The sequence below is a fragment of the Pinus tabuliformis genome, chromosome 4_1, assembly GCF_031772625.1.
Source record: "Pinus tabuliformis cultivar Carrire ecotype Pingquan chromosome 4_1, CPIR1, whole genome shotgun sequence".
Lineage (NCBI taxonomy): Eukaryota > Viridiplantae > Streptophyta > Pinopsida > Pinales > Pinaceae > Pinus > Pinus tabuliformis.
Window position 1 is genome coordinate 141,016,892 of NC_142303.1, and position 17,157 is coordinate 141,034,048.

A 17,157-nucleotide genomic window follows, 5' to 3' on the forward strand; every position below is an offset into this window, starting at 1 on the left:
CTTGTGATGATGACTTCCAAATAGAAAGGAAGCCTAGATATCCTCTAGTTTTGAGAGGGAGTAAAGGAGTCTCCTTGTATAGGAGCAAGGTTCTATTCTCAAGATTAAAGGAGAATAGGGATGTCCTCTCTGGTTGAGAGGGAGTGATGTTGGACATCACATGTGCATTCTCCTCTTCAGGTGATGAAGAAAGAATGGCGGAGGATTAGATAAACATTTGTGGTTTCCTTGAGGATATAGCATCCAAGAAAGGAAAGAGACCGATAGTCTTTGAGAAAGTGACAGGTATCCAAGAGAAGAGTGGTTGAAGAGGACCGATATTCTTTGAGGACTCAAGATTGGAGATTCAAGATAAGAATAGTCCTAAAAGGACATACCTTGTAGACATTCGGATGGGGTATGTACCTTGTAGAGGTAGTTCGGTATCACACATAAAGACTCCCAGCATAATGCTCTTGATTATAGTAGAGTTTGTCCAGTTAGGCCTCAGGGACAGTGTTGGTCACGATGATGATGCTTACAGTATGGCTTATCAATCCAACCCTTCTTGTGAGAACTCTTCAGTTTGAGATATGATGATGTACAATTATGAATACCTCCCTAGTTAAGAGGGAGTGTTGACAAATGTAACTAGTTTCGGTCTTCATAATCGGTGTACTCATTTCAATATATATCCTATGTAAAAAACAAAAAAAGAAAAGAAAAAGATATTATTATTAGAGCATGGGTTTCATGCTCATTATTGATGGTCTTCTAGGTAAAAGTATTTTCTTCATGCTTCTAGGGTTTGTTAGGTCTTAGGATTTATTGTCTTGAATCAAAGGAGTGAACATCATGTTTATAAGACCCTTCCAGGCAAAATGAAATTGTAAGAAGAATTATTTTGAGTCTAGAAAGTCCAAGAAACTCCAAAAGTACAAGTCGGCCCTGGGAACATCAAATTGGCCTAAAGGAGGGAATTTGACCCCTTGAGAAGGCTATATAAAGGAGTAGTTCGACTTCATTTGTGACACACACTCTACACAAGTCTGATATCATAAGAAGAAGTTCGATCTATAGCTGGGAAGAGAAGAAAGGAGAGCGAAGCCAAGGAAGAGAAGGAAGGACGAAATTTTCTTGTTTTTGGGGCTTTATCTCTCTCTCACGCACAAAGTTCTAGGGTTTCTCGTGCTACAAATGGAGGTCGAAATTGCAAGATCTAGTTGCAGTGAAACGAAGTGCAGCATCTTGTAACTGGAGGGAAGGATACTCTGTCTAGACCTCGTTGACCTTAGAAGGAGCTGTCTTGCTCTAGGAAGGACTCAAGAGGAGGTTGATCTAGGGTTTCCTTGGAAGCTGCAAGACCGAAATTGCAAGGTCGAAGGTGCAGGCTGAGTAGCAGTATCAAAGGTGGCAATTCGACGTTGCAATGTAAAGCAATTTGGTGCAGATTCAAGGAAGGACTTGAAGAAGTGTTGACTTAGTACTAGGAGAAGGATTGTTCTAGCATTTGGGTCTTTGTATCTCATTTGAAGTAGATATTAAGGAGAACAGTTTTCAGGTTTTCCCCTTGGATGGGTTTTTCCTTGGCTGAAAACCTAATATTTGTGTCCTCTATTGTTGCAATTTATGTTCTTAATATTTGTTTCATGAAAGATCTAACTAAAAGAACACAATAAAGCTAATAAGTTCACAAGCAAATATTAAAGTCAAGTAAAATCAAATATAATAGCTGCCACTATTCATTTTTCAACAAGGAGCAGTGAGACTCCATCACATTTTGATTGATGAGCAAATAGTGGATATACTCACCAAGGCTTTGCAGGAAGGGAAGTTCTTGGTCTTTAGAGAGCAGCGTGGACTGATGGATGTGACCCTCCTGGGTTAGGGTCCTAGTTGATTGAGAACACCGAACGTAGCTCTTCCCCCCTGGTGAGCTCCCAGGGGTATGGAAAATCATGGGTTCCTTAGTGATGTTGGGGGCTCATATAGGGGCCCTAGGAACTAGGGTGATGGCCATAATGATAGAGGGTAGAGCTCATGTTGGCTTTTGCCCACGTGCTAAATTTGTATGTCCCGACCATCTTTTGCATCTTATGGTACATTTCCTGTTGAGAGTGGCCAAATTGTGCTTTTTACTTTCTTTTTAGTTGCATCCAGGCCTGACCCAAAGTGTGGACAAGGGGAGGGGGAGGCTAATTCCTTGTGGTCCCAATGGACAAATGTGGACTCGACTGGTAAATATGGTGAAAGGCGTTGTAATGAGCGGAGGAGAGTGATGTATGTGGTGTCAAGAAACAAGACCACACAACCAAAATCAGGATTTCCCATGCAGTGCCATTCCTAAAGCTAGCAGTCAATAAAGGAGATCCCACGGGACTAGGATACAAGGTTACCCACCAAGTTGGACAGAGGAGACAAGAGCACAAACCAAGCCCATTCTTTCTGTCGAATCCCCCAACTAATCCATTCCCAAAAGTATCCATGATAAGTAAGCCAAAATACCCAACTAGATAATGAAAGGCTATACCTCTGAGGTTGGAAGGCCCACCTTCAAACATACGATCATAACATATGGGCGACGGAGCATAATGGCCAGCTCAACTGGCGGAGATGGTGGCACATCAAGCTATCTAGTGGTTGTTGGTTGTCAGCAGAGGACCATTTAGGAGAAAAAAATTATCTTGTGGATATCACCCACAGGTGGTGGGTAACAGGCCTAAAGGACAAATTGGGTATCCAAAGAAGCATATAAATACAAGTCATGTCAACCTCATTTGGAGCATCACATTACACATCTTCTTCTTCTCTCTCTTTCTTGGATTGGTTTGTACAGCCCTGAAGCAAGGAAGCCGAGTTTACACATGTGAAGGGATGGAGGCAATTTTGATTTTCTGCATTGCCTTTTCTGCTGAGAGAGTTTGTCTAGTTGTTGAACAAGTTTGACTTCACATTTTGTTAAGTTATGGTATGTTCTATGCTTATAACAGTTTACTTCTTTTTCTTATTATATTCCACCAATTAGCAATCACATGTACATAAAGTAAAGTGCGGATAGAACATTAAACGATCGACAGAAAACAAGCCAAGACAAGAGACACAAGATGTGGCAGCTAGCCAGGGACAAACCCCACAATGTGTGGGGAAACCCTTTGATCAAATCTTCTTTTATCTTCAATAATTCAACAGAGAGAAATAGTACAATAATTCTGATTCATATCAGCAGTAGCAAACCCTAGATCAGTAGCATCAGCATTAGTGGCTTCATTATCAAACTAGGGCAGACCATATCTCACAAACCGACAGTCGGATTGACTTCATTCCACCACCAAAAGTTTCGGCTTCCATAGGAGGTTCAGATGAACCTACAGCGCAGTTCAGATGAGGAGATCTTCTAGGCCATGCAAGTCAATCTTTACTTCTGCAGTTGCAGCTTCAGTTTCAGCAGTTTCTGGCTTCAAACTAGGGCAGTCGATATCTTGCAAACCGTTCGTCGGATTGACTTCATTCCACCACCAAAAGTTGCGGCTTTCAAAGGAGGTTCAGATGAACCTACAGCGCAGTTCCAAAGAGGAGATCTTCTAGGCCACGAGTCAATCTTTACTTCTGCAGTTGCAACTTTAGTTTCAGCAGTTTCCGGCTTCAAACTAGGGCAGTCGATATCTTGCAAACCGTTCGTCGGATTGACTTCATTCCACCACCAAAAGTTGCGGCTTTCAAAGGAGGTTCAGATGAACGTACAACACAGTTCCAAAGAGGAGATCTTCTAGGCCACGCAAGTCAATCTTTACTTCTGCAGTTTCAGCTTCAAATTCAACAGCGTCCGGCTTCACATGTGTGAGAGAGAGAGACCCATTTCAGCGCAGTAGAGAAGAGACTCATATCTGCGCAGTAGAGAGAGAGAGATGTGATGAGATGAGTGAGTCCAAATGAGGAAAAGTCCTCTTATATTTATACATAACGTTGATGGGTGAATAGATGCGACTGTTGGGCTTCTGAGCCTACATGAGTTGTAGGTCGGCTTGATAATAATTCCATAATCAAAATAAATTCATATCTCCATGAATACTTATCGGAATTGGATGATCTTTATATCAATCCTACACCTCTCGACGAGAGGAATCTAATAAAAATATTATTAGCCATGAATAAGATGACCCACATGAAGTTTTGCCCTGGTTGCCAATTTTAACACTCCCTCTCAACCATGGAAAACTTCATCTACAATCTGTCTATCGGTCGTTACTATTCATCCATCAAATGCACTGCCTTGTACAGCCTGACCCTTGCCCTGCTCTGCTCTATTTTGCCTGTTCTGCTTTGTCTTGTTCTGCCCTGCACTGATCGGTACTGTTTTGTTCTGTTCTGCTCTGCTCTTGCATTGTTCTGTTCTACTCTGTTTTTGTCCGAATTATGAAGAAGAAGAAATGATCGAGGATGTATCATACTGACTCAAAGTCAGTCTCAGAGTATGTACCACTCGTCCCAGACCAGTCTCAACCAACCCAAAGTCAGCGTCATAGTGAGTACAACTCCAATGGTCCCAGACCAATATCATCCTCCACTGACTCAAAGTCAGTCTCAGAGTATGTACCACTGATCCTAGACCAGTCTCAACCAACCCGAAGTCAGCGTCATAGTATGGTGCAACTCCTACCACTGGTCCCAGACCAGTATCATTGATCCCAGATCAATGGAGGTCATCCTAGCGTAGGGAGTACGGTAGTTACAACGATGCGTCCATCGGTACTACTATGGTCCCTAACTTCATTTCCCTGCTCATTGATCAGATGAGAGGTACTTCCCATGAGTCCCAGACTGCATGGGTAGGATGCCTCGACAGGAGAACTAATCAATCCTGTCCTCACAGGAGAACACATCAATCCTGCTACAATTGCCATGGAGAACACATCAATCCAGGCCTCACAGGAGAACACATCAATCCTGCTACAATTGCCATGGAGAACACATCAATCCAGGCTGCCATGGAGAACACATCAATCCAAGCTGCCATGGAGAACACATCAATCCAGGCTGCCATGGAGAACACATCAATCCAGGCCTCACAGGAGAACTAATCATCCTGCTACACAGGAGAGTGAATCATCCTGTTCCACAAGAGAGCGAATCATCTTGTCCCACAAGAGAGTGAATCATCTTGTTCCAGTGTGCACCACCAGGGGAGGGTGAGTCACCCTATGGTCATATGTTGCTTCAGTAGGAACCGCAAGCCCTCAGAGCTCCCAGAGCTCAATGTATGCAACATGCAGGACCCTTGTACAAGGGTTTCTTGCCGACTCCAAGTCGTTTGGGAAAATCATAGATTAGATCTTTCCTTGGGGCTTTGACAAGGTGTATCAACCTGTACATCATCTTAATGTGATGGAGCTTCCTTGCTCATCGACTTACCATATCCCAGATGATGTCTATCTACTGGAGCAATTGACGAATACGGGATTCCTCAATAATCGAATCCCACCTCTGGTTGTTACAGAGAATCACAGTGGTATCCAATGTAAATCCAAACAGCTCACTGAAGAGCTTTCGCAACCAGACTGCCTCACACGAGGTTATGCTAGCAACAATATATCCTGCTTCGACGGTGCTCAAAGCCACCGACTTCTTCTTCCTGCTCATCCAGGATATCAAAGCAGATCCCAAGGTAAAACAGCACCTGAAAGTGCTCTTACAGTCCACCACACTGCCTGCCCAATCAACATCAGTATATCCAAGTAGTCTCACATCTCCGGCAGTGTATCTTAATCCATGAGAGATTGTGTCCTGAAGACATCTCAGAAGATTCCTGGCATCAATCCAGTGAGGCTCAACCAAATATGAGCTCACATTGCTAACTGCAAAACATATGTTCGGACGGAGGTTCACCAAGAACATCAATGCGAATGAGTTTTTGAAACTCAGAGGCATTTCCCAAGTCTGGTCCGACATCACTACCATTTAACTTCTAAAAGTTAAGATCCTCGAGGTAGTCACAGGCTTGCAGTCCATCATACCAGATCTTTCCAATATCTTTACCACATATTTCCCTTGAGATAGAAAAATTTCCCTTGGCTTCTGCCATACTTCAAGTCCTAGGAAGTAGTGCATCAGTCCTAGGTCTTTCATTTCAAATTCAGAAGCCAGCTCCCTCTTACATTTGTGAATGAGAGGGTCTGCACCTATTAGAAAGAGGTCATCCACATACAACACCAGTATGAGAGGCTTGTCATCTTCAACCTTAAGGTAAAGGTTAGGATCAGCTTCACTCCTAGTGAATCCCAGCTTCATCAAGTAGCTATCGATCCTCTCATACCATGCTCGGGGTGCTTGCTTCAGCCCATAGAGAGCTTTCTTCAACCTGCATACATGAGATTTTCGATCATAAATCTCAAATCCTTTGGGTTGCTCCACGTAGACCTCTTCTTTGATCGAGCCATGCAAGAACGCGGTCTTAACATCCATCTGATGTAGGTTCCATCCTTGTGAATCCACAAGGGCTATGATCAAGCGGATGGTCGTATATCTGGCAACAGGTGCAAATATCATAGTCTATACCTTCCTTTTGGGAGAAACCTCGAGCAACAAAACGAGCCTTATACTTTTCCGTGCTTCCATCTGCTGCATGCTTTATCTTGTAAAGCCATTTTGAAGTAACAATTGTCTTGTCCAAGGTCTGGGAACTACTTCCCAGACATCATTCTCCATAATAGACTCATATTCTACGGTCATAGCATCCTTCCATACTTGATGCTTGACGGCATCTGAGAATGATGAAGGTTCATTTTGTATGATCGTGCCCATGATGGTCAGGTATCCTTGATACCTATTAAGTTTCTTACTTTGACGGAAGGTTCCTCAGGGTGCAGCATGTCCTTTAGCATCATCAAGTATCCCCCTAAGCCATGAAGGCCTCTTCCTAGAAGAGGAAGGCTGATGTGGATGAGAATCTATCAGATCCATGGGTTCTTCTACATCAGCCATTGATTCATCATCCTTTTCTTTCGGTTCCCGGGTGTCGGCTTCTTGAGAGCTCTTCAAAGTCGGAAGATTGATCACCTTGCTGAGAGCCATATCTTCGTCAAAGGTGACATCATGACTAATTATGACTTCCCTTTGACCGGCTACATATATTCTATAGCCTTTAGTATTTTCACCATAGCCCACGAAAATTCCCTTCTTTCCAGATGCTCCCAATTTATTTCTTTTCTCTTTCGGCACATGAAAATATACAGGGCTTCCAAAAATTTTAAAATGAGAAACATCAGGTTTCTTACCGGTGAATTTTTCTTCAGGAGTCTTGGAACCCAATGCTTGATGAGGGCATCGATTTTTTACATATACGGCAGTGTTTGCAGCTTCAGCCCATAGAAACTTAGGAAGACTTTGATCATGTAGCATGGCCCGGACAGCTTCCATAATTGTGCGGTTCTTCCTTTCTGCCACACCATTTCGTTCAGGAGTATATGGTGTAGTAGTCTCCCTCTTGATGCCAGCCTCTTTACAAAAATCATGGAACTCATTAGATTCATATTCAGTCCCATTGTCAGTTCTTAAGATCTTGATCTTCTTTTCGGTTTGATTCTCGATTAGGGCTTTGAAGTGTCTGAACTAAGGGAACACTTCATCCTTCTTTTTCAAGAAGTATATCCAGGTCTTTCGAGAATGGTCATCTGTAAAAGTGAGATAATATGAGTATCCTCCCAAGGAGTTCACAGGCATCATACCTGATATGTCTAAGTGAACTAGTTGTAATATATCGGAGGTCTTGCTTTGACTTGAGGGGAATGGTCCCCTTTTGAGCTTTCCTTCAGCACATCATGGACATACACCTTCATTCTCTATTCAGAATTCGGGCATCCCTATCACCACCGAGTATAGCTTTATAATGAAGGGGGGAAAACCTCTAATGCCAAAGTTCGGACTGAAGAGATGTGTCATAAGACATGACACCTAGCAGACTTCCATTGACCTGATATAATGAATCAACACTAAACCCAAGAGTAAAGGCATATTTAACATTATTTTTTCATATACATACCTTGCCATCACTGAAGGTTACCTGGTAGCCTTTGTCTTCCGTTCCCGAGATGGACACTAGGTTCTTTTTGAGGTAAGGTGCATTTAATACATCCTGGAATTTCTGGCCTTCTTGAATGCTTGTCCTCTTCCTTGATTCCTAGCTCTCCTCTTACCTTTGCTGTTGAATTTGTCATTCCTTTGATTTGCCATCAGAGGGATTTTGATCATCGTCCCAGTGTGAGTCCTTTCTTCTTTGTCAGTAATAGTTTCCCCAATAGATAGGAGATCGTTCTTGATCTCGGTGATTCTTAAGAAGTATGCTTGCATACTTTCATCTTTACCCTTATTGATTTCCCTCAACTTATTTCTAAGAAACAAAACTTGATTTGCATCATCAACTTTAAATAAACTCACCAGTCTGTCGTAGATTTCCTTGGAGGTGTCTAGATCAGAGATGTAGGCCACCAAGCGCTTGTCGATAGAGTCCCGGATGATCTTCTTTGTTTTGACTTCTCCATTTTTCCATTTGTTCCAGGCAGCAGCAGATGCATTTGATGAAGGCTCAACAATATTGCCTCTTACATGGTCCAGCACTCCTTGATCTTCAAGGGTTAGATCGATAGACATCTTCCATCCGTGATAGTCAGCTTTCTCACGGAGCTTGTCTTCGACAGGAAAGAGTGTTGAGGACCCCATAGTTCTTTTAGGATAGCCTTGCCAATCTTCTCTTCAATGATTGCTCTTGCTCTTGCTCGAGCTTTGTCTTCACCTCAGCTCTGATACCATGTTAAGTTATGGTATGTTCTATGCTTATAACAGTTTACTTCTTTTTCTTATTATATTCCACCGATTAGCAATCACATGTACATAAAGTAAAGTGCAGATAGAACATTAAACGATCGACAGAAAACAAGCCAAGACAAGAGACACAAGATGTGGCGGCTAGCCAGGGACAAACCCCACAATGTGTGGGGAAACCCTTTGATCAAATCTTCTTTTATCTTCAATAATTCAGCAGAGAGAAATAGTACAATAAATCTGATTCATATCAGCAGTAGCAAACCCTAGATCAGTAGCATCAGCATTAGCGGCTTCATTATCAAACTAGGGCAGACCATATCTCACAAACCGACAGTCGGATTGACTTCATTCCACCACCAAAAGTTTCGGCTTCCAGAGGAGGTTCAGATGAACCTACAGCGCAGTTCAGATGAGGAGATCTTCTAGGCCACGCAAGTCAATCTTTACTTCTGCAGTTGCAGCTTCAGTTTCAGCAGTTTCTGGCTTCAAACTAGGGCAGTCGATATCTTGCAAACCGTTCGTCGGATTGACTTCATTCCACCACCAAAAGTTGCGGCTTTCAAAAGAGGTTCAGATGAACCTACAGCGCAGTTCCAAAGAGGAGATCTTCTAGGCCACGCAAGTCAATCTTTACTTCTGCAGTTGCAGCTTTAGTTTCAGCAGTTTCCGGCTTCAAACTAGGGCAGTCGATATCTTGCAAACCGTTCGTCGGATTGACTTCATTCCACCACCAAAAGTTGCGGCTTTCAAAGAAGGTTCAGATGAACCTACAGCGCAGTTCCAAAGAGGAGATCTTCTAGGCCACGCAAGTCAATCTTTACTTCTGCAGTTGCAGCTTCAAATTCAACAGCTTCCGGCTTCACATGTGTGAGAGAGAGAGACCCATTTCAGCGCAATAGAGAAGAGACTCATATCTGCGCAGTATAGAGAGAGAGATGTGATGAGATGAGTAAATCCAAATGAGGAAAATTCCTCTTATATTTATACACAACGTTGGTGGGTGAATAGATGCGACTGTTGGGCTTCTGAGCCTACATGAGTTGTAGGTCGGCTTGATAATAATTCCATAATCAAAATAAATTCATATCTCCATGAATACTTATCGGAATTGGATGATCTTTATATCAATCCTACACCTCTCGATGAGAGGAATCTAATAAAAATATTATTAGCCATGAATAAGATGACCCACATGAAGTTTTGCCCTGGTTGCCAATTTTAACACATTTTGACCTCCTTTGACTTGCAAAATTTTGATTTCTTGAGGCCGAGTTTTTTTGTGGAGAAGCTGAAGTTTTCTGGGCACTTTTGACTATTGTTGACCGTTGACTTTGACCCCTACAATCTGAAGTCTAACGGCAGGAATTTTCTCTTTCAGTTGACCAAGTTTAACAGAGTTGTTTGGGACTATTTTGACTTCATATTGACCAGCATGGAAGGTCGAGTACTTTGACCCTTGACCAAGCTCATTTGGAGGTTGTTTGACTGTTAAATTGTGACTTGTTAGGGCATCTTTGATTGTTGTTGACTTTGACCATAATTGCAGATTGGATAGTTTCACTAGATTTGACTTTTGGGCTCATCTCTTGGATTTTGGATATTGGTTTGTTGGAAAGCCAAAGTTCTTGACCTTTGACTCTTGATTGGTGAATTGGATCATTGTATTCTCTCTGCGGAACATTTTATGACAATCTAATAAGAAGAAGAATTTGAAATGGTTTTCCCCCTTGTGGGTTTTTCCCTGGTATTCCACCAAATCTTTGTTGAAATTTTTAAGTCTAACCATTAGAAATTTTATCAAGTTATTTAAACATATAAACATGAAATAAACACAATATAGTCTCAACCATCTACAGATCAACACTTGAAAGAAATAGCAAACACACAAGTGAGTGACATCGTTATTTTTGGACAACTCATCCCCGGAAAAAACCAATGCGGGAAAACCGGTGCAGCAATTCTGAGGGTTATTTATTATGCAGTATATCCTTGAGTACAACTGGGTGACAAACTGGCTCACCAGATAGAGAAAAATAACTGGCAATAATACCTCTCTATTCGGAAGCAGATATTCAAAAAATCTGCCCCACAAAACCCTCTCCAGCACAACTGAAGCATTGCATCAGCCCTCATAGCCTCTGCGTCAGCCCTCGTGGCCTCTGGGCCAGCCCTCTGAGGCACTGCACAGCCTATATGGCCTTCTGTGTCACTCTTTCTACCCTCTGCATGGATGACGCAAGCACTCTGGCCTCTGCGTTGTCTCAGCTAGCCTCTGCGTGGCCTGCTCTGGCTTCTACGTCTTCCTCTGTGTTGGTCTGTCGGCACTATCTCTACCTCTCTATCCAGTACTCACTGCCCCTCACTGCAAACTGGTCACTGATTCGACTTTTCTTAGCAAACCCCGCTCTAGAAAATCGAATGACTAATCACTCTGGTGTGTTCTCCAACTGACCCTCGACCCTCTTCTTATATTTTTCCTGTTGGTCCTTCAACAGCCGAGATTACATCTCTAATCAATGGCTAAGATTAGATTTGGCTTGATCCATGTCTTTTGGAACCTTCTAACCCATTTTTACATTAATACGCATTAATATTTTATTTTTCCTAGGTTTAAACTTAGGAACTCCATTAAAAATATTAATTATTTTAATATCTCCTAAATCGGGAAGAATCTGCCCAAACCATTTATGGGTCTTGGAGATATCATGTGCTTTAGCATCTCCACCAATTTTCATGGCTAAAGCACATCAGATGCTACCCCAAATCAACAATCTTGTGTCTCCTATTGCTCTTGATTGTCTTTTGTTGTACATTGCATTTATTGTTCTATCTACAATTGCTATTTATTACTGGAAGACTAAATTGATTGCTAATTGAAGAAAAGAATTGGGCTAAACTGATTGTAAAAGCATAGAACAGTGGAAAATAAACATAAAATGTGAGCCTTCACTCTTGTGTAAAAACCCTTGAAGGCCCTATCACTTTTGCATAAATTGCACTTCCATTCCCAAGTAACACCAGCACCCATTTGCTTGACTTTTGTTAACATACTTCCAAAGAGGATAGTATTTTTTTCTTTCGAGGAAATATCCAGGCAGATTCACCTGAAGGGATCACATCCTGTTGGCTTACTAGTAGAGCCTAACCCCAAGGGCGTCGAGGAGAATTGATCTCGTGACCTCCCATTAGTGAGGTGCTTTAGCGACGAGAGCTCAACCAATTGAGCTAACTCTTGGGACTGAGAGGATGAATGTTGCAAAAACAAAAAATAAATCACTCATCAAAAAAATTTATGCCCACGCCCTTATTCTTGCTGCCCACGTCCTTATTCTTGTTTCCCACAACCTTCTTGTTGTCGACAGCCTCCTTCTTGCTACCCATGCCCTTCTTATTGCTATAATTGCACTAAAGCTTGCACTCGATGCTCCAAAACACAACTAAAATGGTTGTTACTGCTATAGGAAGCTCCTCTTGTTGAAGAATGTGTGAGAATGAGTGAATGAAGTGCCTTTTCATAGAAAGGAAGAGGTTGATAAGGTTTCTAGAGAATTCTATTGCTAATTTATTTTGTTTTAATGAAATTAGCTTAGCAGCAAAATTAACCTTAAAATTTGTTTAATTAAGTGATTTTGGGCCATACAAAGGACCCACACCCTTTTTAGCTACTTGAGGGACCCAAAAATACCAAGGAAATTCATCGAAATGCCACAGATTTCAGCCAAAACTGCACAAAACATCGTTGGTCATACCGTAAGATGTTTCGGAATCACAAAATGTCATACGGTATGGCAGACAGCATTTTGGGGCCGTTTCGACAAGTTTCAGGTACTAGTACGCCGCCCAAGGAGGCATTTTCTGCAACATAGCTTTCAAAACCTAACTTGTAACAACTCTCTTTTAAATTATAAAGGTCTTAGGAAGTGTACTTGAACTTTAAGCAACTCTTTTTTCAGCATTTCAAGGACTTTCCAGTACCTTTTCCTCTAATCATTAGACCTTGCATCACCGTTGAGCCCTTTTTAGTTGAGTATCTTTCTAGTGATCTTTCGTAGGGAAGCCTCATTTGTGGGAATAGATTCTACCGCTAAACACCTGGTGAGAGGCCATTGAAGTGACAGTAGTGCCTCATCTCTTGTTGCCATAAGACCTAGATTACCTATTGAGTCTTTGCATTGGGCCTACTAGATTTTGCAGTAACAGTCCCAACATCCACAACCAATTCATACTACTCATGTTGTAAGATCATGGAAAATGAAAATGAGAAGTTGCCCACGGAAAGAGAAAATATTAGTAAATAGTAGAATTATTTGTCTTTTCCATTTTAGAACTTCAAAATTTTGTCTTTATCATGCCCTATTTTGTAAACATTATATGACAAATGACTACATATTATGGAGCTTTGGTCATGATGTTGTGTTTCATTTCATGGTTGATGTTATCTGTTACAGTTAGGTGTTGATGACAAATGTTGAAATAGTTAAATGGTTGATGTTCTCTATGTACTAAATGGTTGATGCTTTAACGATAAATCTATTATGGATTACATTTCTAGCTTCTTAAAAATGTAACATTAGTCTACAAGTAATACAAATATCTATTTTCATATTTCTGCATCTAACTTGTCATTGTACATGCTTTCTTTGAATATATATACATCAAAATAAAAAATAAAATAAAATAAATAAAATAATATGTATATGTATATATATATAGAGAGAGAGAGAGAATGCTCTTGAGATGCTTTGCACCTGATCTCAACAGCATTGATTTGGCCAAGTGCATGATCTGTACTTTGAACTTTCCTTGAAGAATTTCAAGCTTGAGATTACGTTTCCACTTGTCTTGAGAAAGTCCCCCATTTGTCTTATGCACTATTGGAGAGAGTTAATACAATCTATGAAGTTCTAATTTTCAATACTTTTTAGTTCATTGTCTTGTTTCCAGTTTGCCATTTTATTTTGCTAGCTATTATTTTATTTTATACTAAAATTAAAGAATGAAAAGGGTTATCTCTAGTATTTGTTGGTTACCTTACGTTAAAACTGATTTCGAGAAGGCTTACGCTAGTATTACATGAGCTCTTATCCGAGAGATGCTAAACGCTCTATAGTTTGGTCAATTATTCACTGGAGTTGTTCAGAACTTGTTCCCAAATGCTTCAAATTGTCTTTCCATCAATAGGCGCAAACTTTAGGACTTGTGTTGGTTATGGTCAATAAGGTAATGCTATCTACTTGCACCAACCTTATTTGTAATGGTAGTCAAGATGATTCATCATCTAATTGCTCAAAGAGTTGGCTAGGGCTGGATCAAAGGTTCCCTGCTTCCCAAACCTAATACGGGGTAGCTTGTGGATGGTCACCTTACAAACAACTAGTTCCTTGCCATTCTAAAGGAAATTGAATCTACGAAGAATAGATATTTTTTGTAAATCTTCATATTCCAAAATTCAATAGACCAAAACACAATGTTTCAGACAAAGTATCAATGACACCCCATAATGTTTATTGAGTTATGCATGGTCTTCAAGCCAATTGGTTCAGTGGTTCAATTTTTTGGGCATTATGTTTGCTTTCCAAGCTTCCTCAAAATAACTCTAGGATATGGTCATTCAAAGAGTTGAGAAAGAGAATGAAAAATGGATCACTAAGCCCATGAAGTCGACCTCTCATTTCCAGATCACACCATAGTCCTTGTAGCCACCCTTGTCCATTATTTTTCTTATTGGGACACCTATTTAAGTATTTATAGGGGACTATAAAAGTCCCTTATGTTATTTTCTTGGGTCAACTTTGAACGTCACGAAGAATTTCACATAATTAATTGGAGTTTTTGTTTCAATCCAATATATTGGGGAGGTATGGACCTTCTCAACAGCAATGCTTGGAGAGTGGGTTTGTGTGCTAAAGGGATTATACTAGTAATAGTGAGAGACAATAGGCCAAGAAGGTGCTCCCTATGACAAGAAACCATGGTCAGGCCTAAAACTTCAAGATCTTATCCTTGCTCAAGCCAAAGCTTTTATGTCTCAAAGTATCTGGAGAGTTTAGAAGGCTGTCAAGTCTTTCATGAGATGAAGAGGTGACAAATTTGGTTTGGGCTTTCTTTTAATTGACACCACATCTAGTAGTCACCTATTCTAGTCCAGGATAACATGTCATTGGTCAAAACACCATCATTTTCAGCCTTAACGCTCGTTAGGAGAGGGCTCAAGACCATCTTAGACATCATTGATAGTGGATCCAGATAATAGATTCCTTGGCCTAAGCTAAAGGATAAATTCAGACTGAACAATGTAAACAGGGTAATGTTGGAAAAAATCATGAATATATTTCTTGACTCTCTCATATTCAAACCTGGACCACAATTTCAAAGGAACTGGTGGAAAATAGGAAATCAAATGAATCTAAGGCCTTCCTTGAGTATAACTAACGAATGGCAGTAATTACTAGCTAGCTGGAAGGCCAATCCTAATGTATGTCCAAACAAATTTTGGAGGCTTCATTCTAAGCAGACCACATGGCTTTTTAGGCTAAAGAAGTGTTTGGAAACCCTGCTTGAAACTAAGGCAGCTTTTTTTCGCTCATCCCTCATACTAGAAGGCCTTGTTGCTGGATATCGCCTTATTGATCTAGGTATTTCTCACACAAAATACACCACCTTTAACAGATTAGAGTTGCTCGAGCATCTATGTTGGTTCTTACCTTTTGCCAAATCTGTGTGGCAGTGGGTTTCAGCGTTTTGTACCCATGTATCTTGCAAACCTATTTCGTGGAAAGTAACCATTCTAGGAAATAAATAGCCTTGATCCGGTGAGTTTTAGTCTTCATGCCAACTTGCTAGGATTGAGACCTTAATTCTAATCTGGAAAAAAACGATGTTATTTTTTACAGGACCCCTGCAAACAGATAAATCCTTGCACTGAAAGGGTGGCTTAATGTATCAATCTATCTTTGCAAACATTCTGCCCATCTAGAAAGTGAAGTTGGATGTTGCCCACCTCCTTCAGCTTTTAGATTATTTGGGTGGGGTCCCATGTATTATGGATCAGGGACCTTCTACAGCTACTGCAGCGTCTTCACCCTATTCAGAGGAGTCTTTGCAAATTGAAGGTCGGGAAGGAGTCGACCTAGAAATAGAATTGGCCAGGACATAAGTTCTTCTTACCATAATATTTTATTTAGTTCATTACATGGTAAGAATATATAAAACCGGGAAGCATATAAATTTCACGCATTGTCAGCATTAATGAATTGCGTATATAGATTTGATTAATCGTTCTTGCATTATAGCAGATTAAACGGCTATAAAAATGCATACTCAATGTGATCAAAAAAATGTCTAAATAATCAAGAAGAACGCCTGCCTTTGTCATCCATTGATGTACGTTGTTTCCATCTTCCACGTACAGGCCAACGGCGTATGCCCGGGCTTTAGCAAATTTACACTGGGAACACAAAACAATGTGCATATGTATTTAGTAATTTCAGCGCTTCACAGTTTTGAAGAATAAGAAGAGGTGGAACAATAATTGTTGATACCTGGCCAAGCATGCATCGAACGGCTGTGCCGAGGAGTAAGTAGTGATCCTTGGAGCGAGGGAATTCAATTCCGGTAAAAGGCTCTTTCACTGCATCACTGATATTCTGGTTTGACGGGGATTCGCCCGCCGAGGCAAAGGAATAGGGATGTGTCGTTTTTCCAGCCAAAATTAGAGCAGCGGCTATCGATAGTACAGGAGTGGCTCTCTTAGCCATCGTCGTTGTTTGAATTCCTCCACTGCTCTGTTGGTGAGATTGGATTTAATTTGAAAGTCTAATGATAATCGATGCTAGTGATGGTGGCAAATAATAGGAATATTGTAAGCTATCGATACTAGAGTGACTTTGGTAGAAATAATAAAAATATTATAAGTTGTGGTCGCTCGCTCTTTATTTTTTCATTTTAAATCTTGGGGCAACAATAGAATGAAAGTAAACGTGTTAAGTTGTATTTTTGTCTTTTAATGTGAGAAATGATAGATTATAGTGTCTTGATGATGTAATTGTGTTAAGTTGCATTTTCATTTTCTAAGCGAGAAATAATACATTATATTGTTTCGATGATGTATATTGGGGTGGAACTTTAATTTTTGGGTATTTTTTTTAAGAAGGGAAATTTTGTTTTTCTATTAATTAAATTATTATTTTACAATGATGGAACTGTATTTTGAAATGACTCTACAAAAGTTTGGACTAAATTGCCCATAATTCTCTATAGGATCACATATATAAATAAGAGACTATGATGAAGATCATTTTACAACCAGAGACATATCAGCAAAGATTAAGACTAAAAATCCAAAGACTATACTAGATCAAA

The 17,157-nt window shown here is 40.5% G+C and overlaps 1 protein-coding gene across 4 annotated transcripts in view; it reads right to left on the reverse strand.

Moving 5' to 3' along the window:
* The window catches only part of LOC149174593 (uncharacterized), a 341,946-nt gene extending 325,257 nt beyond the window's left edge, over positions 1–16,689 (reverse strand). For 2 of the 4 annotated variants that reach the window (XM_089419355.1, XM_089419354.1), the window contains exons 1-2: positions 16,338–16,684; positions 16,163–16,243 (exon numbers count right to left, since the gene is read on the reverse strand). In XM_089419355.1, coding sequence (XP_089275481.1) covers positions 16,163–16,243; positions 16,338–16,553 — 297 coding nt within the window. In that variant the 5' untranslated portion in view covers positions 16,554–16,684. Of the gene's footprint in view, positions 1–16,162; positions 16,244–16,337 lie in introns of all 4 variants that reach the window. The other 2 variants (XM_089419353.1, XM_089419356.1) reach the window with 2 other exon arrangements.
* Positions 16,690–17,157: the final 468 nt, after the last annotated feature.